This window comes from Symphalangus syndactylus, chromosome 8 (assembly GCF_028878055.3).
Source record: "Symphalangus syndactylus isolate Jambi chromosome 8, NHGRI_mSymSyn1-v2.1_pri, whole genome shotgun sequence".
In the NCBI taxonomy this organism is placed as follows: domain Eukaryota; kingdom Metazoa; phylum Chordata; class Mammalia; order Primates; family Hylobatidae; genus Symphalangus; species Symphalangus syndactylus.
The window spans coordinates 119,586,284-119,610,853 of record NC_072430.2 but is presented as its reverse complement, the minus strand read 5'-3'; the positions used below and the strand labels follow the sequence as shown (position 1 = coordinate 119,610,853).

Below are 24,570 nucleotides of genomic sequence, written 5' to 3'. Positions count from 1 at the left end.
CCCAGCTGTACTTATTATTAACTAAATAACCTTGTGTAAGTTACTTAACTTTTTTCAACTTTAGTTTTCCCATCTGCAAAACTGGACAAATAAATTGATTTTACAGAATTATTAGAAAACTAAATGTTAGAAAATATATATGCATATATTTTTATGTATGTTTATAAACATACATATCCACATGTGTATCCTTATGTTATACTAGGAATTACCCAGATGGCACCCAAAATTTAGTTCTCTAAACAGCTGTCATTCATATCTAGGGGACTAAAATTAATATCATCTTAATCTAAATTTCAAAAATTCCAAAAACATTATAGAATGCCATGAAAGTGTACACAAATACTATCTATTGCTGGAATACACATTCAGTTTACTAAGAAACTAGATAGGGAAAAATTACTATTAGCTAATTTGTACTACATTTAACTTCACAATGTCAAATTTTTAACGAAAGCCTTTTGTTCTCACTACTACTTAACAAAAGCATTGACTCAACCGTTGATATAAATCACAGTATTTGTATAATGTAGAAATGCATGTGCAATAACAATATTTCTTTAAAATGCACTAATGGCTATAAAGGAACTAAAAGACATGTTTTGAGAAACTAATTGCGTTTTCGAAATACAGGATGTACTCAAGCATAACTGAATTTTCTGATTTTCTATCCCCAGTGTAGACTGCCCATCTTATTGGTAACATAAAAGCTGTAGAAACAGAGTATGGATATTAATTTTGAACTACCTCTGGAATAGTGCCTATAGACCACTTAGAAGACAGAATATAGTCTTTAATTAGGGCAAGCTCCATTTTCTTTTTCAAAAACATTACTATCTGTTTAGCAAAAGATAAATATTATAAATGCTTAAATAATAATTATTCCTGAAACTAGATCCTTTATTTGGGTTTGGTTTTTAATGAAAATACTTTCTAATATTTAATTTTTCTTTTTAGTTAAAACAAGATGTATTCTTTAATTGAAAGTTGCTTTTCCTAACTACTTATTTCTAAGTCTTAGAAAAAAATTGATGAGAACCTTGCTCCATTACTTTAAGGCTGGTGATTCCTGATGTTTTAGAAACCTGGAAACATAAACTGCTCTGTCTGGTTAAGAATATTTTGTTGAGATTTTGTGCATGAACAGACAAACAAGTAACTAAATTACAAAAAGTAGCATCTTGTCTTTTATGTTATAAGAATAATTTATACTGTAGCCATTTTCTCCTTGAATAACCTTTTGTTTCTGTCTGCAAACCTTGAAACAGAATCTGGTTTAATTGTTTTTTGACTCCTTAGTGTGCTGTTGGTTGTGCAGAAGGTTTATCCACGTTTTGCAACTAACGAAGGTTTCAGAACCCTCCAGAAGTCTGTTAAACATCTGCTGTACACTCTGGACTCCCCAGCTCAAGGTATTATATTTCCATCTTACTGTGTTAAATTCAGTGTCACAAAGCCCATTGGAAATATAAAGCAGAGTGCAATGAAAGTAATCATGTAGAGATGATATTATTCTTAGGTGGGGACATATGCTATGAATAAATTTGGATCTCAAGTTAATCAAAGTGTGGAGAAAGGGAGAAATGGCCAAGAAGAGGGAACTGTGGCTTTCTAGGGTTTTTAGTTAGGTAAAAATGATCTCTGTTAGCTTGTAAAACCATGTTTATACTTGGTATAGAAAAAAAATCAGGGAATATGCCTCAACAAATAGATTTCTACCTTACTATTTGAAACAAATGCCTAAAGTGAATTGCAGTATTTTTAACTTCATTTTCAAATTCTGATTTTCCAGTAAGACAAGGTATAAGATATTGGTAGTGAGTCACAAAATGTCCCTTTGGCATATCTAGAATAGTACTGTCTACACTCACATGGAGACATACAGCTACATACACACAGACACATACAGACAAAGGTTTGGAGATGTAAGGAATAAATCCCTACTTGCCAAGTTTGGTTAACAATTTATCTCTGGTGAATAAATTTAGAATTATGCTTTCTCAGCTGAGTTTGTCAGCTTTTACATATTTCAGCTTTTACCTTTAGATTACAAAATAAGCATCCCGAGATCATCAGATCAAAAGCTGACTGTTCATTATATAGTATTGAAATATCAATTTTCATATAAAAAGAAAGCACGCCTGTGAAGGCTTTGAAGAATTCTCACTGGAGGGTCCAACAATACTCTTGGATGCCGTTTTCTGTTAGTCTAGAGCATCTTTTATATCTACAATTGCAGAATTGATGGTTAGCTTGCAGGATTGACTGTTATTAAATTTGATGGTCTTGACATCCATTAGAAAAACAGGATTACTCTAAAAAAAAAGTTTAGGCTAGAAAACCAGACAATATGCTAACAGACATAATTATTTCCTCTGTATTCTTTTCATATTTGCATTTTAAAGGCTTAAGAACTCAATGTTTCTCCTTACTACCTTTTCCTTTTTATCTTCAGATTCATACTTTATAATTAATATAAAGTAAAGTAATAAAGTTACATTAAAAAAATTTTAAGTACAAAGCTCACCTGTGCTTCAAAAGCTGGAGAAGTAAGCAGCATTTCTTATTAAGCAGGGAGCAGAACACGTTTCCTGGTGAAAAATGTATTCAGTTTTCAATATTTAACAGTGACCATGTCTTATGTCTATGACTGTGCTAATCATTTTGGCAAGTCTTAAAACACGTCATTGGATGGTCAAGAAGACAAGAACATACACCAAGGAAATGTATTTTTATTCATAAAATTTGATATAGTTACCTTTTGTTTTTAAATTTCCTGCACTGTGAGTTCATCAAGCCAAGAATATCAATGTAGATGTATTAATGTCAATTCCTAAATGTTACTAACTTCAAAACCCTACCAGTTTGAGCAGAAGTTTTGTAGACTTTGAAAACCCTCCTAAGTATTTTTAGGAATCTTTCAGGGAACTTAAACTTGCCATTGAAGGCAGAACTAGTGACTACAGTTCATCAGCACTGGGGTCTCTGGTCCAAGTACAGATACTTGCCCCCTAACCCAGGCCACCTCTTCACAGTGTTCAGCAGTATTTTTGAAAATGAACATCCTTTCTCCCTTGGTTTTTTACTCTGTTATGCTGGAGTGGGGTGGTATCTCATAGCAGAGTTGCTTGGATTCTCTCTAATATAATGGTTAAGATAGCTTTGTAGGCTTCATACCACTCTTTCAAGTAAAGAACATAATAGGTAATATTTATTGTATCAATGCTCAGTACTTTAGTATCTGAAATTCATTTTATCATCTAAATAACTCTGTGAGTTACAGTTATTATCCCATTTTATAGACCAAAAAACAGAAGCTTAAGGAGGCTGGGTGCTTGGCCTCTGTTACTCATCCAGCAAGTGGCCAAACAGATTAGAACTTGGATCTGTATATCTCCAAAGCGAGGCCTCAGGAGCTCTTTATGAACAACCTCACTTAAACATTTACCTTCTGGGACATACTTGCTTCTGAGGTATCTCACTGGGACATGCAATTACCTGCTTAACCTCAGAAGGGCCCACACTTTTAGTCACTGATGGAGCTTGGCTCCCCATCCACACATTCTGTGGGAAGCCATATGCTACATTTTTTCCACTGCCTTCGCCCATTCCTCTCCACAGTCTGATTTCTACCCACTTTCCTCACACCATGTTTATCTCTGATCCACCCTGAAATAGGAGCACACTTCAAGATTTCTTCAGGAGCCTCCTTAGCAACCAAGAAAATAGAGAGTTGCTAATAAACACCTGGGAAGAAAGTTGCCTCCTAACTTCCTATCTCAAGATACCTAATTCTCAGCTCGGCTCCAGCCAGGATCCTTGCTACAGAGTTAATACACTCCATAGTATGTCCATTTATAAATACCGAGTTTTGGGAGCAGAGATTATCTTTGTGACTCACTGGAATTTGCTCTTTTGCAAAATAGTACATTATATAAAATTACATTTTTAGGATGTAATTTAGGATAGACATCCTTACTGATGAAAAGAGGTTATCTATGCACCATATTTCTGTGTCTGTGAACACAATTTTTTTAGCTGTATCTATATATTTTTATTTTTATTTTTTGAGACAGAGTCTCGCTCTGTCGCCCAGGTTGGAGTGCAGTGGCGTGATCTCGGCTCACTGCAAGCTCCGCCTCCCAGGTTCACGCCATTCTCCTGCCTCAGCCTCCCAAGTACCTGGGACTACAGGCACCCACTACCACGCCCGGCTAATTTTTTATATTTTTAGTAGAGACGGGGTTTCACCGTGTTAGCCAGGATGATCTCGATCTGCTGACCTCGCGATCTGCCCACCTCGACCTCCCAAAGTGCTGGGATTACAGGCATGAGCCACTGCGCCTGGCCTGTGAATACAATTTTAAGTATGCCTAATCTTACAAATAAAAAAGAAGTAAAATCTCAGTTTTTAAGGGTCTGTAACATTTTCTATTTCATTAAGTCCTGTTTAGTATAGTATTTCTTTCGATATACTTTATAGTCCTTAGTGACCAAAGGGAAAAGTCTTTATTTAACTTCAGGGTCAAGTCTATCATTGATAATATAAAGTTAATTTTCTATTAGTTACTTATTTTAATGGCTTGATGAAAAAGAGAAACTCTATAACCACATAGTATTACAAATACCAATTAACTTGCTGAACATCACATAGGAGTTCAAAGTGAGCAAAATTTGATCTTAGAAAAAGAATTTTATATACCTTTACATTGCAAAGGCATAAATCTCAACAGGTTCTTAAATCTATAGTTATTCTATATATAGATGCCAATACATAATAGGTATTACTATTGTTAATTAGGTTTATTTATTCTGGGCATCCCATTCATTCTTGGCCCTTTAACTCACTGATGCATTACTATTATTAGAGCAATAATATTCAGCTGCATCGTGAACAGAGCACAGGAAAACTCTGCTGAACAGGAAAAACTGAGACAGCCACTCTGCCAGATAGTAGGGGCTGTACAAACATTACTTAAACATGACTGATACAGGTGACAGACTAGGAGATTTTTAATTCTGGGATAGTCTTTTTTACACACATACTAATTTAAATAAAGTTAATAATCAGGACCAGAAAAAAAATGGGTGATTGCATAGTTTTGTGCTAGTACCTTTTTAGAAGGCTTTAGGTTGCACTAACTAGAGACAATACAAGAACTATTGAAGCTGGTAATAAAATATCCCATTGAAAGTGATTAGGCCAATGCTAAAAATGACAGCATTGAAACATACTGGATTATTTATAAGGAATGAGTGGAGTCTGAAGAGAAGGGAAATAAGTGATACCATTTCCCTAAAGGAGCTGAATTAAAGTAGTGGATTTATGATGTTTTTATTTATGCAGGGGCCATTTAAAGCATTTTCATTTTCAATTTTTATGTGAATGCTGTTGCACACTTACTCTTTTATGATACAACCTTATGCAGCAGGCTGAATTAGGGACATATTTAACTTCTGGGGGTAACTCATGGTGTTGAATTAGATCTTCGTTATGTGGTTTCCATTAGACCAAACTTAGTGACTGCCTTCCACACTATGCACCTTCATATTATTTGAGAACTCTCAGAACAGTTCTGTTAACATCAGTCAATTTGCATTCACAGCTGCATTCAATTGAGATTAGTGGCTGCTTTTTGAAAGATAGAAAATATAGATTAGTGATGGCAGATGTTTCCTGAGGCTACAATCTAGACAACTAAAGGCAAAAAAAAAAAAAAAAAAAAAAAAAATCCAGTGACCCATAAGACTAAAATTGGCTTCATTTGATTAACAAATCACGTGGTAGTCAATCTTCATTATAGTACTTAGCAGTCATCTGCATATGCAGGTCCTGGGATAAAATAATGTAGTGGCTTGATGCACAGACAAAGAACTTGTTAGAAATGCATATGCTTGACCATCGGGATTATTTTGATCAGTAGGCATGTATTTCCTATAAATATCACAAATATTTCCAACAAAAGAGCATAGATGTCTTTTATTTATTTATTTATTTATTTTATTTTTTGAGACAGAGTCTTGCTCTGTCACCCAGGCTGGAGTGCAGTGGCATGATCTCGGCTCACTGCAAGCTCCACCTCCCGGGTTCACGCCATTCTCCTGCCTCAGCCTCCCGAGTAGCTGGGACTACAGGCGCCCGCCAACACGCCCGGCTAATTTTTTTGTATTTTTAGTAGAGACGGGGTTTCACCGTGTTAGCCAGGATGGTCTCGATCTTCTGACCTCGTGATCCGCCCGCCTCAGCCTCCCAAAGTGCTGGGATTACAGGCTTGAGCCACCGCGCCCAGCCAGATGTCTTTTATACAGTTCTTTGGAGAATGATTCTGCAGATTTCTGCATTTTCTCCTCATTAGTTTGACCTGGGATGGTTTTCACTGAGGAAAAAAATCTTTAAGCAAACATGTTAAATGTTTACCTATATAAAAATTATTACTTTAGGTGACTCCGATAATATAACACATGTGTGGAATGAGGATGATGGACAGACATTATCTCCAAGCAGTCTGGCTGCACAGTAAGTCTTTGTTTATTTCTAAATAGGTAGATAACTTGGCTGAATAAACAATCAAAACAATTTCTAAACATAATTCGCTTATCGGTGTACATAAGCGTGGAATAGAAAAATCAACTATTGACTGAGCAAAGGAAAGGGCATAGTCCAAGTGTAGTAAAGTTGAAACTTATTTTTTGATATTATTTAATGATACTATAGCATTGCACAAGAAAATCTCTTTTTCAGTTCCAAGCTTGCATAACTAGATCTAATGTGTCATGTCTGGATTGGTTACCTTATGCCTGTGAGGATGATCTAGCTGGAGGGCTGCCAACACTTTTCTTTCACCACAAACAGTGTATAAGTATCTGTCTCTTGCTCTGTGCAGGCTGCTATAGCAAAATACCATAATCTGAGCAGCTTATAAACAAGCCTCCTAATACTGTCATCTTGAGGGTTAGGAGTTCAACATATGAATTTTGGGAGAACATACTCATTCATACCATAGCAGCCTCCAATTTTTTTATTACTATTTTTTGGGTTTCTAGAGAATAAAAATATTTTTTATGCTTAAACAAGATAATGCAAAATTTGTTTGCTTTCAGTGGTATTCAGTTAGGCAAAACTGTTTGTAGGTAATTTAATTTGGGGCTTTTATTGGCATATATAAAATCCTGGGAATAGGCAGTGGAAATAGCAGCAACGCTGCTTTCTAAAGACCATTAATATAAGCAGATACTGAAGTAACTGTGATAATTATGGTCAGAAATGCAAACAGTTGCTTATGGTAGTAATTGACGTAAATTCCTGTAGTTCAAGGCAAATTTAGAGAGGAGATGGCCTGCCTGTTAGGTAAAGATTACTTTAGCCTGTAAATTATACTATTGAAATTCTTTGATTTTAGTCCCAAAGGATACATTTTTGTGCTAACGGAAATCTATACAAATAAAAACAAACAAGAGTACTTAGGTTTAACCAATTTTTTCTTTTTCTAAAATAGAATGTACATAGTTGTTTACAAACTTTCTATTATTTAACGAGAAGTTCTCCAACTCTGAGTAGATTCTGGCCAAAATCCTTGCATAAACAACTACGTCCTCTTTCTGCCACCATCTCTCTCATCCTCTAAGGTGGCTGACCCAGGTGCTTCTCTCAGAGCAACCAAGCCCTTAGGCAATTTCACCCTAGCCAGGCTGCCATGTTTCAAATACTCATGTCTTTTTTTTCTTTTTTGAGACGGAGTCTGGCTCTGTCGCCCAGGCTGGAGTGCAGTGGTGCCATCTCAGCTCACTGCAAGCTCCGCCTCCTGGGTTCATGCCATTCTCCTGCCTCAGCCTCCCAAGTAGCTGGGACTACAGGCACCCGCCACCACGCCAGGCTAATTTTTTTTTCTGGTGTTTTTAGTAGAGACGGGGTTTCACCGTGTTAGTCAGGATGGTCTTGATCTCCTGACCTCGTGATCTGCCTGCCTCGGCCTCCCAAAGTGCTGAGATTACAGGCGTAAGCCACTGCGCCCGGCCAAATAGTCATGTCTTTTAAACACATTCCCTATGTAGTCATCAAAAATAATAATAGCAAAATACCTTTAAACTGAGATAACTGCATGCTTATTGCTGAAGCCAGGTATTTTTATCAGAGCCTTGAGGCATCCATAGCATTGACAATGTCAGCGCCACAGACCTGCAAATTCCACAGCAAATGTAGTTAGTTGCTGACAGCTAGCTGACAGTTTATTAGGAAGAATTCAGTACTTCTAAGATGGCTCTTGTTGTGATTGATGAAATTAAGGGATTTCTTATCTTCAGATTTCCTTTCTATTCCAGCTTTAAAATAATCACAGAGTGGCAATACCAGTATAAAATAAAAGTTATTTTGGCTCAGAATTTTCTAAAGAAAGATGTTCAAAAATACTTTTTCCTCATAGCTCTACTTTCTCCTAATTATTTTTGTTCTAAAGTCATTATTTTTATTGTTTTGTGTTTGTACTTATGCACATGAATTTGCACATCCAGACACTTACCTTTTATTGTAAGCACTCTTGGGAAGTAGGAAGGGTTTTGTATAAAGGATTACTCCAGTGTTTTAAGGGAATAATTGGGTATTTATGCCAAAATTGTGGCACACAGATATGAGATCTTATTTTGGAGTATACTAAGTCTATTCTCAGAAATTTTTGTAATCAAATGTTCTTCATGAAAGTAAGAGAATGGCTTATCAAGGTCAATTCTATCTCGACTGTCCTCTATTTTAAGCTTGACAATACACCATGAAAATCTCTTGTTCCGGTCCGTCTAAGTAGATAACGCTAATATTTTGCTGTTGAGCAATGCACCAAGTGGAAGTAGCTCTATGTTGTAACAATGATGACAGACAGAAAGACAAACACAAAAGGCGGAAGGGCAATATTGGGAAGTGTGGGGAAGGGTGAGGAGAGGAAGGGAGAACCACCTTACTGAAGCAGGAGAATGACCCGACGTGTGCTTATCCAGCGATGCCTCATTGGGCACTTCTCAGATAAATGGCCAGTATCTCTGCAGCTTCCTGCATCTCTTTTCCTTATGTATTTATCCTTTCCACAGATATTAACTCAAGTGTATGAGGTGCGAAATACAAATGCTAGATATTCTGTGAGGGGGATGGGGTCAGGGGTGAACAGGGAATGGGATACAAAACTAAATGGATCATTCTTTCAGTTTGCTCAGAGGAGAAATGTTTATCTTGAAACCTCTGCTTATCACTATAGCCAAATAAAATAGATGGATTATTCTACCTCCTCTTCCCAAAATAGATGCAGTAAATTTATAATTATTCTCATAATTTCATTTGTCTCTTCTTTGACGTCTTAGATTCTCAAATCCCATCTTCCAGCTTATCTTTAGAATATTCTTTCTGACACTGCTTCCCACTACCCTCAACATTCTGAAACTATCATTTCAAAATACCTGCTCAGGGTTTTTTGAGTAAGTGCTATGAGTATATGGTTATTATTAGACCTTGGCTTGATTTGATTTGACTTGACTCACTGATGTCATAGGTGGACTACAGTCCATGAAACTTGACTCTAGGCGTGACTTCATATTATATGGGTAACCTATACAACAGGGTTAGTTTTGTCACCTGTCACACTCCTGTTGCATTTTTAACAGTAATAATGTGATTTAGAAATTTCCCTAATAGATAGTTTCTTTTATTTAGGACAGAAAACTTACTCTAAGAATACACTCTCCTGGTCCTTCATTTGTGAATTGATCAATGCCATTGACTATCTATAAGGAGGCTTTGATAAATAATGAAGCTCACTGTCTAAAATCTCTAAGGTCTGAGACAACCAAATATAGTATTACCAAGAGTCTCTAGTCAAGGAAATGCCTATGCACAAGGATGAGCGCTTGTAAAATGGATACTTTTTTAAAAAATATAAAGACTATGAATAGTATGTAAATGAGTCAGCCCTCTGACCACTTTGCTGTGCTCTGACTGCCAAGTTAGAGACTTTTCTTGCCATGTATTTTTTTTTCTTTTAAAGTTCCTCAAGGATCCAGTGTTGTTAACCCACATTTAAACACCCTGAGTCTTCTTTAATATTGATGAAAATATTTTCCTGCATTTACTAGCTATGCCAAAGTTAATCGTTCCCACTCGCATTTTAATAAAATCTAAGTTAAACATCCAGTAGGACTAGTTAATTTGTGTATTGTACAGTTTGATTCAAAACAGATGATCCCCAAATCAGCCATTGACATTTTTTCTATCTTTACATAAAATTCAATAGTAGACACTAAGGGAAGAAGTTACAAAATAAATAGAGATGCAGCCTCACAGCTGAAGTGACAGAGCACACATAATACGCACATACTCATTCACATAGCTTTACTCACTCATGTAGCCTTAAAAATCTTAGGCCCTTTCCTTACATGCCAATCACTTTGAAAGGAAACCAGAAAGTGGTTAATTTGGAAACACTAAATTGGTTGATTGGAGAAAAAAGGAACTTATATTGGTCAATGGGATCCCATTAGTTCAAAATTAAATGAATTCAAATCTAGTTATTCAACATTATAGGTGGAAAGGACCTAGCAGATCATCTAGCCCCCAGCTTTCAACTGACAAGAGAAGAATTGGAGAGTCAGAAGTGGGTTGCCAGATTTAGAAAATAAAAAGAAAAGTAAAAAAAATTGCAGGACTCGTGGGATGTACTTATACACAAAAAAGATTATTCATTGTTTATCTATGACTCAACTTTAACTGGGAGTCCAGTATTTTACGTGGCAACCCTCACCCAGTAACCTTTTTCTTTCAGGTAAGTGTGCCTAGAAATGGCCTTAAGATGACCTATGATGGAATATTAAAGCAATTAAATATAAAGATAGCACACATAGAAAAGGCAAGTGCTCAGAGGATCTAGAGGAGTGCTGCCCTGGTACAGTTAAACTGGGTGAGGGAAGACATCCAACTGCATAGAATTTCAATGTCCAAGTCAACCAATGCCAAACAACCAGGGACCAAAATGATCTCAACAAAACGGCTTTGCTTTATTTTTATATGTCTTAATTTCTATATTATTTTCTAATTCTGCAGGCTCCTAATTCTGGAAAACTTTGAAGATGCCCTCTTAAATATATCAGCAAATAGTCCTTATATTCCTTACATGGCATGTGTGAGAAATGTGACTGACAGTTTGGCCAGAGGTTCGCCAGGTAATACTGTTCTTAACAGTCAAAATGCTGCTCATGGTTTCTACCTCTGTTCTAAAGTAGTGAGTTTTTGAGGCATTTGCTTACACAGGAAAGAAAATTTGTAAAATCTTAGTTTCCATATGCATCAATTTCAGTCTGGTGATTTGATATACAAAGGGAATGTCTTGTCATATTATCATATTATTCCATTGCTGCTGCTAGCACTAGCTGGCCACCTGGACAAACTTTAATATATAATGGCCATATAATGGATAATATGATAATGGCCACTGGGACAAATTTTCCAAGTGTCCGGAGTCATTAGAGGTTCACATGACCCTTCATGACATTTTTATGCTCTTAATAATCTTAGTTATTAAAAAATATTAAGGAATAATGGAGAGAAGGGCTTAAAGGAGCTGATGGAGCTGAAAGCCAAGTTTCGAGAACTACGCGAAGATTGCAGAAGCCTCGGTAGCAGATGCGATCAACTGGAAGAAAGGGTATCGCTGATGGAAGATGAAATGAATGAAATGAAGCGAGAAGGGAAGTTTAGAGAAAAAAGAATACAAAGAAATGAACAAAGCCTCCAAGAAATTTGGGACTATGTGAAAAGACCAAACCTACGTCTGATTGGTGTACCTGAAAATGACGGGGAGAATGGAACCAAGTTGGAAAACACTCTGCAAGATATTATCCAGGAGAACTTCCCCAATCTAGCAAGGCAGGCCAACATTCAGATTCAGGAAATACAGAGAATGCCACAAAGATACTCCTCGAGAAGAGCAACTCCAAGACACCTAACTGTCAGATTCACCAAAGTTGAAATGAAGGAAAAAATGTTAAGGGTGGCCAGAGAGGAAGGTCGGGTTACCCACAAAGGGAAGCCCATCAGACTAACAGCTGATCTCTCGGCAGAAACTCTACAAGCCAGAAGAGAGTGGGGGCCGATATTCAACATTCTTAAAGAAAAGAATTTTCAACCCAGAATTTCATATCCAGCCAAACTAAGCTTCATAAGTGAAGGAGAAATAAAATACTTTACAGACAAGCAAACACTGAGTGATTTTGTCACCACCAGGCCTGCCCTAAAAGAGCTCCTGAAGGAAGCACTAAACATGGAAAGGAACAACCGGTACCAGCCACTGCAAAAACATGCCAAATTGTAAAGACCATCGAGGCTAGGAAGAAACTGCATCAACTAATGAGCAAAATAACCAATTAACATCATAATGACAGGATCAGATTCACACATAACAATATTAACGTTAAATGTAAATGGGCTAAATGCTCCAATTAAAAGACACAGACTGGCAAACTGGATAAGGAGTCAGGACCCATCAGAGTGCCGTATTCAGGAAACCCATCTCATGTGCAGAGACACACATAGACTCAAAATAAAGGGATGGAGGAAGATCTATCAAGCAAATGGAAAACAAAAAAAGGCAGGGGTTGCAATCCTAGTCTCTGATAAAATAGACTTTAAACCAACAAAGATCAAAAGAGACAAAGAAGGCCATTACATAATGGTAAAGGGATCAATTCAACAACAAGAGCTAACTATCCTAAATATATATGCACCCAACACAGGAGCACCCAGATTCATAAAGCAAGTCCTGAGTGACCTACAAAGGGATTTAAACTCCCACACAATAATAATGGGAGATTTTAACACCCCACTGTCAACATTAGACAGATCAACGAGACAGAAAGTTAACAAGGATATCCAGGAATTGAACTCAGCTCTACACAAAGTGGATCTAATAGACATCTACAGAACTCTCCACCCCAAATCAACAGAATATACATTTTTTTCAGCACCACACCACGCCTATTCCAAAACTGACCACATAGTTGGAAGTAAAGCTCTCCTCAGCAAATGTAAAAGAACAGAAATTATAACAAACTGTCTCTCAGACCACAGTGCAATCAAACTAGAACTCAGGATTAAGAAAATCACTCAAAACCGCTCAACTACATGGAAACTGAACAACCTGCTCCTGAATGACTATTGGGTACATAATGAAATGAAGGCAGAAATAAAGATGTTCTTTGAAACCAATGAGAACAAAGACACAACATACCGGAATCTCTGGGACACGTTCAAAGTAGTGTGTAGAGGGAAATTTGTAGCACTAAATGCCCACAAGAGAAAGCACGAAAGATCCAAAATTGACACCCTAACATCACAATTAAAAGAACTAGAAAAGCAAGAGCAAACACATTCAAAAGCTAGCAGAAGGCTAGAAATAACTAAAATCAGAGCAGAACTGAAGGAAATAGAGACACAAAAAACCCTTCAAAAAATTAAAGATAATATAGAGTTCTAAAAGCAGGTGTAAATTACATAAACAAAGGCATTTTGTGGCAGACTATTTTTATTTTCTACCCTTACACACTTTATTTGCAATTTTCTGCCTACATGGGCAACCAAAAAGATTATATTTAATCAAACGTTTCTTTTTTTTTGAGAGAAAAGACCTACTTTCTCACATTTTCTAGGACACACACATTCTTTTTTCCTACACCAAAAATAGTTTTCTGAGAGTTAATGGCAAGCAAATAGCACAACAAATATGTAAGTCTGGACTTTGTTTACAAGGTATGAATTAATGAAGGTTGGAAAGGCATATTTATATCACAGTGATTCTATAACCTATTTTCTCCAAGATACTTCAACTTAACAGTATATCCAAAAGTCAGGAATGAAAGCATAGTCAGTTCACAAAGAGCCAAAACTATGTAGCACCTTTGCTAGAAATATGTTTATCTCTAAGCAGATATTTTTAAAATAATGAACTCTATTGTCCCCATGGTTCAAATAAAGGTTAAATTTTCACTCATCTTATATTTATATTGAAGTAGGCTATATTATCTTAGGCAAAATTTAGTAATAAATCAGGATAGAGGTGTCTTTCAAATTGGTTTCCTAAATGACCTTGCAATTCACATAAAGTAACTCCTCTCCCTTCCTTTACAGAAAATCTAAGACTCCTGCAGTCCACAATACGATTTAAAAAATCTTTTCTTCGCAATGGTTCCTATGAGGATTACTTTCCTCCAGTTCCTGAAGTCCTAAAATCAAAAGTAAGCCATGACAGTAAAAAAAAAAAAAACAAAAAACCTTAACACTTCCCATAATATTTGGCAAGATACACTTTTAAGTTTTAAATCTCTTTGTAAATAATGATCCTATTTTAACTCTAGATTTATAATGGCCCTACTTATGACTCTAGAAAAATGGTGACAAAAGAGTTTATGGCTGGATGCCGTAGCTCATGCCTGTAATTCCAGCTACTCAGGAGGCCGAGGTGGGAAGAATCACTTAAGACCAGGAGTTTGAGGCTGCAGTCAGCTGTTGTCACACTGCGCTCCAGCCTAAGTGACAGTGTGAGACCCTGTCTTTAAAAAAAAATAAATAAATTTAAAAAAAGTTTTTAAAGAGTTTGACGTTATATAATAGTATTTTGTTTTTAATCAGTGGAGATCTCTGCATGAAATGACCCAAAAGAGCTAACTACAGTATGCACATTTATAAGGGAATGGCTAACAACAGTTATCATATTAAACTTCATAATTTGAAAGAGATTTGAAAAAGGATTCGTAATAATGATTTCTAATTTGAGATGTCCTAAGTTTTAAAATTTGTAAAAGTAGATTTTGAAAGCTGATGTTTTAGATTTCACAGCATACAAAAATCTCAAAATGTGGTTCACCCTATTTTTATTGCTGTCATCAGAAGCTAAAATGAATAATTCATATTAAAATTTATGATACTAGATAATGTGGGAAAAGGCAACCAAAAAATATATAACTCTATGTGGGAATAACTTTATGCTTGTCTATTATTCTTTATCTCATACATATAGTATACAGGTTATCATGAAATTTAGTTTATTTTTTAAATAACCCTATTAAAATTTGAAAGCTGTTTTCCTAGAAAGAATAGCTATTTAATTGGATTTCCATAGGAATAAAGTGAAATTAAGAACTGGTTTATTCAGGGCAAGCAAGATGACTTGTATAGTGAACACGGTATAATTAAGCAGGCATGCAAAACATTATATCCATGTATATTACAAGTAAATGTGCTAGTTACCATTACCTACATTTTAGCCCTAGTCTTCTACATGCATCAAAATTTCTAATATACTTAATTTAGCATTATCTTAATTTGTTTGTGCAAATGAGAAGGAAGCTGTGCATTCATCTGGAAAATTCCTACTCATCCCTCAAGGACAAGTTTAAACACCACTTCTTCCATATTAGAGTATCACCTTTCTGTTTTTCAGCCAGGATAATGACTTTTTCTTCTGTACTCCTATAATATTTGTCCATTCCTTTTTTTATCAATTATATGTGCTCCCATAATACTAATCTATTTATTTGTAAGACATACCCTCTAACCCCAAAGTGCTTATAGTCAATCCAGTGGAGATGGAAAAGCAGACCAACAATTGTAATACAGTGAGATAAGTGTTGTGATAAGGTGGATAGAGGCTTCTGTGCATGGAGGCGGGATATCTAACATGGATTGTAAGGGATAGAGGTGGAGAGAAGAAATTGCGTAGAGAAAATAATGCTTTCTCTGAGTTTTGAAGGCTGTGTAGAATTAGGTTAGTTGTGCATTCTAGACATAGAGTCCTGAGTTTAAGAAGATAGAGGCGTGAACTTGAAACACAGGTATGGGGTATCTGCAGTCATGTGTTCAGCTGGAACAGAAGATGCCCATGTGATAGGCAGAAAAGAGGGCTGCAGGGTGAGGCTGAGCCTAGATCCTGACTTCCTTGGCAAGGAGTTTGAATTTGATCATGAAAGTTGTAAATTTGAAGGTGAAATTTGCATTTTAGAAAGAGACATCTCTAATGAGATGACATCTCCAATGACAGTGAGATTTCTGTCCTTTGGAACTCATTACTTGGCATTACAATTTGTTGCATATGTCAGGTCTGTTTTCCTCACTAGAGTTTAAGCTGATGAAATTATGATTTCATCGCCCCTAAAGCCCCACATAGTAGGAGCTTAAGGCTTGATTCATGAATGTATGAAAAAGTGAGCGTGTTAAAGTAGAGTACTGACAATATAATCATGCTCCCTGGGCAATTACTTATTGTAGTTCTTGACTTAGAAAGTCACCAGGAAGCATATAATATACACTAAGGAAATGGAAACACCACAGTCTCAACCATTTATACTAATGGGATGGGACTGGGGCTAAAAGTAATTTAAAACATCATCCCCAATTTGAATATAATGCTCTCCTTGAGGGTTACATTATGGAAAAATTTCTAGAAGCCACAGAAGTGGAAATAAACTACATTCTTTTCCTCTGAGTAGAAAATCTGTCATCATTTATAACAAGCATGGCTGTTATTTGAAATTGACGGGACCCATTCAGTCCTAGACCACAAGCTCCATGAGGAATATTGCCAGGCCTGTTCCTTTACCATTGCATCCCCAGCACCTGGTATAGGGTATGACACATGGGAAACACTCAGTACCTATCACTGAAAGGATGAAGACAAACTCCTAGAGTTTGTAGCTTTGATGCTCTTACTCCCCTGCTTTGTTCACCCTGATAATCAGTATCATGCTTGTGACCATCAGTTAGGGCACACCCAATCTAATGCTTTATTCGTGATATTCCTAAGATGGTGGTGAACCCTGTCATTCACTGGTGACTTTTCCCAGCTTTTTCTCCTTCCCAGAACATTCTGCTCTTCTTGAACTTTTGTGTTTTCTCCTCCCTTCATTGTTTTATCTTTTTTCTTTCCAGTTGCGTTGATGGGAAGAATAACTTCCTGATTAGGGAGCTATGCATAAAGTGGGTGTTCCTGTATTGGGAAGAAATACAAATAACACAATATTTTTATTGTAAAACCTGTAACATTTTAAATAGACTCATTTTTCCCTCTATTTACCCACCAAGAGCTCAGGGATATTGCTGCTTTATCATTTTAAGCCCATTGCTATTGTGAGGTCAGTACCATCATGTCACTTACAATTCTGATTCAGATACATTTGAAAAGCATCAGGCAGTGGAGAATTCAGTCACAGCTGGAAAAGGCGTTAGTCATCCGTTGTTCTATTTTAAGCCTGAACTTTTACTCGTGATAAAAGAGAGAAGGGCTGTACATGAAGCTTTGGCAAATCTGCAATCTGAAGTTGACACATACTTTTGAAGAAAGAATTCTAATTCACTGAATTTATGTTGATTATTAATGATCTGTGAAGCTTCTAGAACTTTAATGCCTGTATTGTTCTCAGAATAAAGTAGTAAGTAATGACAAAGATGAAGTGACCGTAATGTTGCTCCCTGGTGGATATGCTTCTCAATGCATTCCACATTATGGGCCCTGAATTATATTTTTATTTCAGAGAACCAAGCCTATTAGCCACAGTGTGGCTAGATTTCCAATTTCCTCTTCTATAACTTTGATCTCACTAAGCCAAGACTATACTATATGGACTTTTGCTGGTTTCCCACATATGTACACCAAACTTATAATTAAAAAACATATTTCAGTCTCTACTGGGTAAAAGTCATTCAAATGTACAACACCCTCAAAGCTCAATTAAAACAAATATATTAGTCCAACAGAATTTATCTTTTTATTTAATAAATTACCAAAAAAAAAACTCACTGGAGAATGTAATATAGAGGCTTCACTCCATTTATTACAGGTTTAATCATATCTAGTAGCTGGAAAATCAAAAGAAAGACTAGAGTGGCAAATGCAGTTATAGGTGGTACAGTGATTGGGTCTATTCCAGAATGGAAAATTTCTCATAGCAATAACACTAGTAAGTAGAATTTTTGTACATATAAACCTATTTTTGAATAGTTCAAACCCAGAGGTCAATTATAATATTAAGTACAATGGAAATTAGACCAGTGATATTTACTATCTAAGATGACCAACATTTAATTGCTATAACCTACGTGTAGTTATAAATCTCTCATTAAAGACACGTCATTGTGCCTTTCTTATTTGATAATATAGAAATAAATATTCCCAAACATTTGCCGGTACCATAAAATACTTCATTTCAGTCAAACTGTAACTTCTGATTGGAAACTGAGCTGCAATGAATGACACATATATTTGTTTCTTAGGATGTTGTCCCAATTTATTTCCCTTCTTAAAAGAAACAGCTCTAGGGTAGCATCCAAGCACAATAGAATTTTCTCTCCCATGGGCACATATTATTTTTTCCCCAGGATGTAGGGCATGGAATATATCCTCAGAACACATAGAACACAGCGAACTGATAGAGGAATATCATTGACAGGATAGGAAATTATTTGATTTTCATTTTCCTCTTTTTCCTCCGGGTGTGGGATTTTTAAACTTTTTTAAGCACTTTTTAAAGCACTTTGAAAGACAAAAGCACCCAGTATTCTGTAATACCTAAGAGAGAAAAGAACGTCAATAACGGCGCAGACACTTCCAAAAAATCAGGCATCTTCTCGTCCATAGTTTAAGTACAGTCTTACTAGAATGAATGTGATCTTCATGCTGCATTTCAAGAAAGGCTTTTAAAATTTTTTGTTAACCTTTAAAAATTGTTGACTGGCCACAGTGGCTCACATCTGTAATTCCAGCACTCAGAGAGGCTGAGGCCGGCAGATGGCTTCAGCCTGAGAGTGAGACCAGCCAGGGCAACGTGGTGAAACCCTGTTTCTACAGAAAATACTAAACATTAGCCAGGAGTGCAGGTATATGCCTGTAGTCCTAGCTACTTACTCAAGAGGCTAAGGTGGGAGGATCACCTGAGCCTGGAGGTCGAGGTTGCAGTGAGCTGTGATGGTGCCAATGTACTCCAGCCTGGGTGACAGAGTGAGACCCTGTCTCAAAAAATAAAAATAAAAATAAGAATTGTGGTAAAATAAACATAACATTTACTATCTTAACCATTTTTTAACTATGTAGTGCAGTTGTGTTAAGTACATTCACATTGTTGTGCAACTAATCTCCAGAACTCATTTCATCTTGTAAAACTGAAACTCCATATTCATTAAACAACTCCTCATCCTCTACTTTCCCAGCCCCTAACAACCCCCGTTTTGCTTCCGTTGCTATGAATTTGACTACTCTAGGTACCTCGTCATATAAGTGGAATCATAGAGTATTAGACCATTCACCTTTCCTTTATTGAGACTGGCTTATTTCACTTAGCATAGTATCCTCAAGGTTCATTCATGTTGCAGCCTGTGTCAGAATTTCTTTCCTTTTTAAGGTTTAATAATATACCACTCTGTGTGTGTGTGTACATTCCCACCAACAGTGCACAAAGGTTATAATTTCTCCACATCTTCTCCAACACTTGTTATTTTCTGTTTTTTTTTTTTTTTTTTTTTTTAAATAGTAGTCATCTTAACGGGTGTGAGAAAGAAATACTTTTTAAAAGTTCTAAAACAAACCTGCTTTTTATCTGCCCTTACATATGATTTAAACTATACATCAAAATATAAAATTAGTCGAAGTATTTGTGAGTTAAGCTGGATAAAACTAAACTACATTTTTTAAACCTGTGACTCCACAGAGAAAGACAGGTCTAATAGGCCCAAAAGTTTTATCACGTTCTTAAGAGAACAATAAACTCAAATGACAGAGAGTAAATACTTCATAATAAAACTAACGCCAAATGCCAACTAACCAAACACACAGGCAGAATGTTTTTCTTAAAGGAAATCGATTGTGATTGCTTATTATCAACTACTATATACATAGAAAAATGTAACTAATCTATTTCCCACTCTTTTCCCTTTTTGGAAAGCTGTCTCAACTTCGAAACTTGACCGAACTTCTTTGTGAATCTGAAACTTTCAGTTTGATAGAGAAGTCATGCCAGCTCTCTGATATGAGCTTTGGGAGCCTGTGTGAAGACAGTGAGTTTGATCTGCAACTCCTCGAAGCAGCAGAGCTGGGCACCGAAATAGCAGGCAGCTTACTGTACCATGACAATGTCATATCTAAAAAAGTGAGAGATTTGCTGACTGGGGATCCAAGCAAAATTAATTTAAATATGGATCAGTAAGTTTTTCCATTGTCTTCTTCCTTGGTGAAATCTCTTTCAAAATATTGATATACTTAGTTGAATTTCTTCTTTTCTGTTTTGTTCCAGGTTTCTAGAACAGGCACTGCAAATGAATTACTTGGAAAATATCACTCAGTTAATACCGATCATAGAAGCCATGCTGCATGTCAATAACAGTGCAGATGCTTCTGAAAAGCCAGGTGTTTCCCCATCCACATTTTAAATCTTGTCTTATTAGAATGCATGTGATTCTCACGCTGCAGTTTAAGAAAGGCTTTTTTGAAGTTCCCAACCAAACTCACTTTGCTATCTGCCCTTACACATGAGAAACCTGAAGCATTCAAATATGGTTACTTGTCTAAAGTAAACACACAGAAAGCTAGCAGAGAATGAAACAGGGAAATTTGATTTCACAGCAAAAAGATCTTCAGAAGTTTAGTTAGACCATTCACCTTTTGTTTCTCTGATATATTAAAGTGCATCCGATAGTCAGCTGCAACAATGAAATTTACTTGCTTCTGTGAAAATAATCTGATGGAAGAAAACCAAAAGGATGCACTGCTGTCTACAGAAATCTCAATTCAGAACTTTCTATTAGTATTCCAAGCATGAGGTATCATGCAATATGTTTCTTCTTTGCATAATTCCTCAATACTGAAAGGAAAGGCATTCAGAATTTTGGACAACGGGCAGCCACAAAATTGGAATGGCACTAGATTCAAAAATAAAAAAAGATGTATTTGCATGAAGGATACTTAAAAGAAATGGAAAGGCATTTGCACGATGATTATTACAATCTGCTAAAATCAAAATATTGTTTATTGTGCCATAAATGACCCAGAAATAAAAGAATTATAATTACTGTCCTAAAAGAGTTTGAAGTTAAACACATTCTATTTAAAAGTGAGATAATGATTGTAAAAACCCTTTATAACTGTAGTGTGACTGTAGTTAAAGAAAAATGCTCTGGGGCATTATGTGTGGATTTATCAAACTTTGTCCTAAATTGACAAGATTACATGATCCCAGATTAAAAAACATATTGAATCTGTGTGATATTTTAAATCAAATGGAGAGATATTTAGTGCATTATGTGATCAAAATCTTTGAGGAAAGCATATTTTCCTTAAATAAACCTTGACTTGTAGATACCTAAGGAAAATTTATAACCCAGAGCAATCTGTTACCTCGGGTTTATGATATCATAATAAGAACAAATCTAAATCAGATAGAAATAGATCCTAAAGATGCAAAGTTTGCCAAAACTGGGAGACATCTGCCCCTGAGAAGGCATGTATGTTTTAGTCTAGAAGGTTTCTCTACATTAGTCATACTAAAAAGAGTGACCTGACAAACCAACATGTGTTTTCTTTTTACATTTTTCTTCTTGCAGGTCAGTTACTAGAAATGTTTAAAAATGTTGAAGAGCTGAAAGGAGATTTAAGGAGAACCACAGGAATGTCCAACAGGACTATTGACAAGTTGCTGGCCATTCCCATCCCTGATAACAGAGCTGAGGTGGGGTGTCATGTGTTTGTACTTACATGCAGTTCTTAGAAATTTAAATAGCATTTAGCGTTTGTTGAGCGCTTACCAGTTAAACACCGAGAAGTTGCATGCTAATCTGGTGAATTTTCTATGCAAGCGATAAACCTGGAGGCCTAATTAAAGATAGAAGAAAAATTTTGAAGCAAGAATTTTATTACTATGTGCCCCTTTTTTCTTTATTTTGCCTTCTCCTTTCCTATGCCCCATTTGTTCTTTCCTTTTCCTTACCCCCAGATGGCTTCCTCAATCAATGAGCTTGCAGTGAGCTGAGATCGTGCCACTGCACTCCAGCCTGGGTGACAGAGCAAGACTCTGTCTCAAAAAAAAAAAAAAAAAAAAAGAATTATATTCACTGTCACAATTACATTGTCTGAGGTGAATTTGTACCTACTCAAATGCTATCAAAGTCAAACTTCAGTAACCTAATTGGGGGAAAATATATGGACACTACTTACTATTGCTTGCAACTAAAATTAAAATGGATATTCATTTTTACTTTTTAAAAGTCCCACAGCAAGACATAGCATATACAATAGATGTGGCCAAGGGAACTAAGGGTAAGTTTGTGGTTGTAGTAAACATTTTTTGATGTGAAAATGAATAATGTCATTTCTTCATATGCTGGTAATAGGGTTTTCCACTCAAAATGTCTTATCTTTTATTCGTTTTCCAAGTCCATTGTCTGGAAGTGTCATGGACATTTTCCAAAAGAGCTGCAGAGCTTAAGGCCTCATCCATTCAAACCTTATGTGTGACAGAGTGTGTCATTTCTAAGCATAGCCCAGTTATTTTCCAATACTGGGTAGTTTCTAAAAAGCCTTTAAGGTTCCCCTTGAAAAATATTGCAGCTATCTCTTGTCATTTTAATTGGTTCCCCTATACAAAAATTAAAACAGCTTTGCCTTTACTGTACTAGTAAATAATATTCATTGATCTTTTCTCTTTAGTCTCACCTTTTGATTATTTGATCCTAAGATATAATTTCAGCAATCAAGTTTTTGGCTTCTCTAGAGCAGGTTCATTTTAATAAATAAAACATGTAAATGGAGAGTCTACATTCTTATTACTTTCAAGAGGAAAGAGTGAAAAGTTCCTATGGCCTTGAATGTTATACGCTTTTCTCTTTATTTCAACTCTGGCAATAAAGATGACATCTTATTTTGCATAATTATACCTCACTATCTACAGGAGCATTACTGTTCAAGATGGGTGATTCACATGATTGTAGGATCTGAAGCTCTTTTTCTTTGCTTCACATCTCTGGACCCACAGAATATATTGCCTAAGATTATAACTTTGAATGATTACAAAAATTAAATGCAATTCGAATTTATTAAGAGTGAGATTTTAAAGGCAGCAAAGTCTTTTTTTTTTTTTTTTGAGACAGAGTCTTGCTCTGTTGCCCAGGCTGGAGTGTAGTGGTACAATCTTGGCTCACTGCAAGCTCTGCCTCCCGGGTTCACACCATTCTCCTGCCTCAGCCTCCCGAATAGCTGGGACTACAGGTGCCCGCCACCACGCCCAGCTAATTTTTTATATTTTTAGTAGAGATGGGATTTCACTGTGTTAGCCAGGATGGTCTTCATTTCCTGACCTCGTGATCCGCCTGCCTCGGCCTCCCAAAGTGCTGGGATTACAGGCGTGAGCCACTGCGCCCAGCCAGGGAGCAAAGTCTTAAACTAACGTTTTCCCCAAACTTACTCCAAACTGCTTGTCTTTCTTGGTATCATCATTCACCCAGCTGTTCAGGCAAGAAATCCAGGGGTCATCCTGAATGTCTCCTTGTCTCTTTTTTTCCCCATCTTTTTTCTTCTATTTTTGAGACAGAGTCTCACCCTGTCTCCCAGGCTGGAGTGCAATGGCGCAATCTCAGCTCACTGCAACCTCCACCTCCAGGGTTCAAGGGATTCTCCTGCCTCCGCCTCCCGAGTAGCTGGTATTACAGGCACTGGCCACCACGCCCGGCTAATTTATTGTATCTTTAGTAGAGACGGGGTTTCACCATGTTGGCCAGGCTGGTCTCGAACTCCTGACCTCATGATCCACCTGCCTCAGCTTCCCAAAGTGTTGGGATTACAGGCGTGAGCCACCGCACCCGGCCTCCCATCTTAAGTGAACTATTAATTCTCTGTTGTTTTATTAATAGTAATTAGTGCTTTAAAGTTGTTTGATTCTTGAGGACTTTTTGTTTTAGTTTAAAATTTAGAGTATACAGAAAACCTCACAAAATGAACAGTTGACTCTCGAATGATTCACAGCTGAAATATTTTTCTTCCTCCATTTGCAGATTATTTCTCAGGTGTTCTGGCTGCATTCCTGTGATACTAATATCACCACTCCCAAACTAGAAGATGCAATGAAGGAATTCTGCAACCTATCTCTTTCAGAGAGATCCCGGCAGTCTTACCTCATCGGACTCACTCTTCTGCACTACTTAAACATTTACAACTTCACATACAAGGCAAGTTGCTGTTGGTTAAATATGTTTATATTCATGGTTTATATAAAACTGTTTAATTATACGTTTATGTTCTCTGATACTATGAGGGATGAGATCCATTTATTCAGCTTTTGGAATTATTGCATTATGTTGAAGCTGAATGCAACCTTAGAGATCATTTATTGCAATTTTGCATGTTTTATAGATGTGGAAACTGATATTATTCCTTACTAATTCTCGGTTTGTGTATCAGAGACCAATAATTAAATTTAATACATACTGTTACTGTGAAATACAAATGTTGTATTTCAAAAGTGTTAAATGCAAATGTTGCAATGTTTTTAACAGTGAACAGACATGAAGTTGGT

At 36.4% G+C, this 24,570-nt stretch overlaps 1 protein-coding gene and 1 long non-coding RNA gene across 6 annotated transcripts in view; one reads left to right on the top strand and one right to left on the bottom strand.

The window, feature by feature from the left end:
• Positions 1–24,570, top strand: part of ABCA12 (ATP binding cassette subfamily A member 12) — a 209,892-nt gene that overhangs the window by 100,998 nt on the left and 84,324 nt on the right. Inside the window, exons 8-15 of the mRNA XM_055290518.1 lie at positions 1,300–1,412; positions 6,442–6,517; positions 11,075–11,193; positions 14,153–14,259; positions 19,954–20,210; positions 20,302–20,414; positions 21,608–21,732; positions 24,050–24,223. Coding sequence (XP_055146493.1) covers positions 1,300–1,412; positions 6,442–6,517; positions 11,075–11,193; positions 14,153–14,259; positions 19,954–20,210; positions 20,302–20,414; positions 21,608–21,732; positions 24,050–24,223 — 1,084 coding nt within the window. The remainder of the gene's footprint in view (positions 1–1,299; positions 1,413–6,441; positions 6,518–11,074; positions 11,194–14,152; positions 14,260–19,953; positions 20,211–20,301; positions 20,415–21,607; positions 21,733–24,049; positions 24,224–24,570) is intronic.
• The window catches only part of LOC129488391 (uncharacterized), a 204,955-nt gene continuing 197,240 nt past the window's right edge, over positions 16,856–24,570 (bottom strand). The window contains exons 4-7 of one of the 5 annotated variants that reach the window (XR_010122410.1): positions 21,991–22,074; positions 21,809–21,875; positions 18,921–19,021; positions 16,856–17,006 (exon numbers count right to left, since the gene is read on the bottom strand). This is a non-coding gene — a long non-coding RNA (uncharacterized lncRNA). Of the gene's footprint in view, positions 17,007–18,195; positions 19,022–21,808; positions 21,876–21,990; positions 22,075–24,570 lie in introns of those variants that run through there. The other 4 variants (XR_010122411.1, XR_010122409.1, XR_010122412.1 and 1 more) reach the window with 4 other exon arrangements.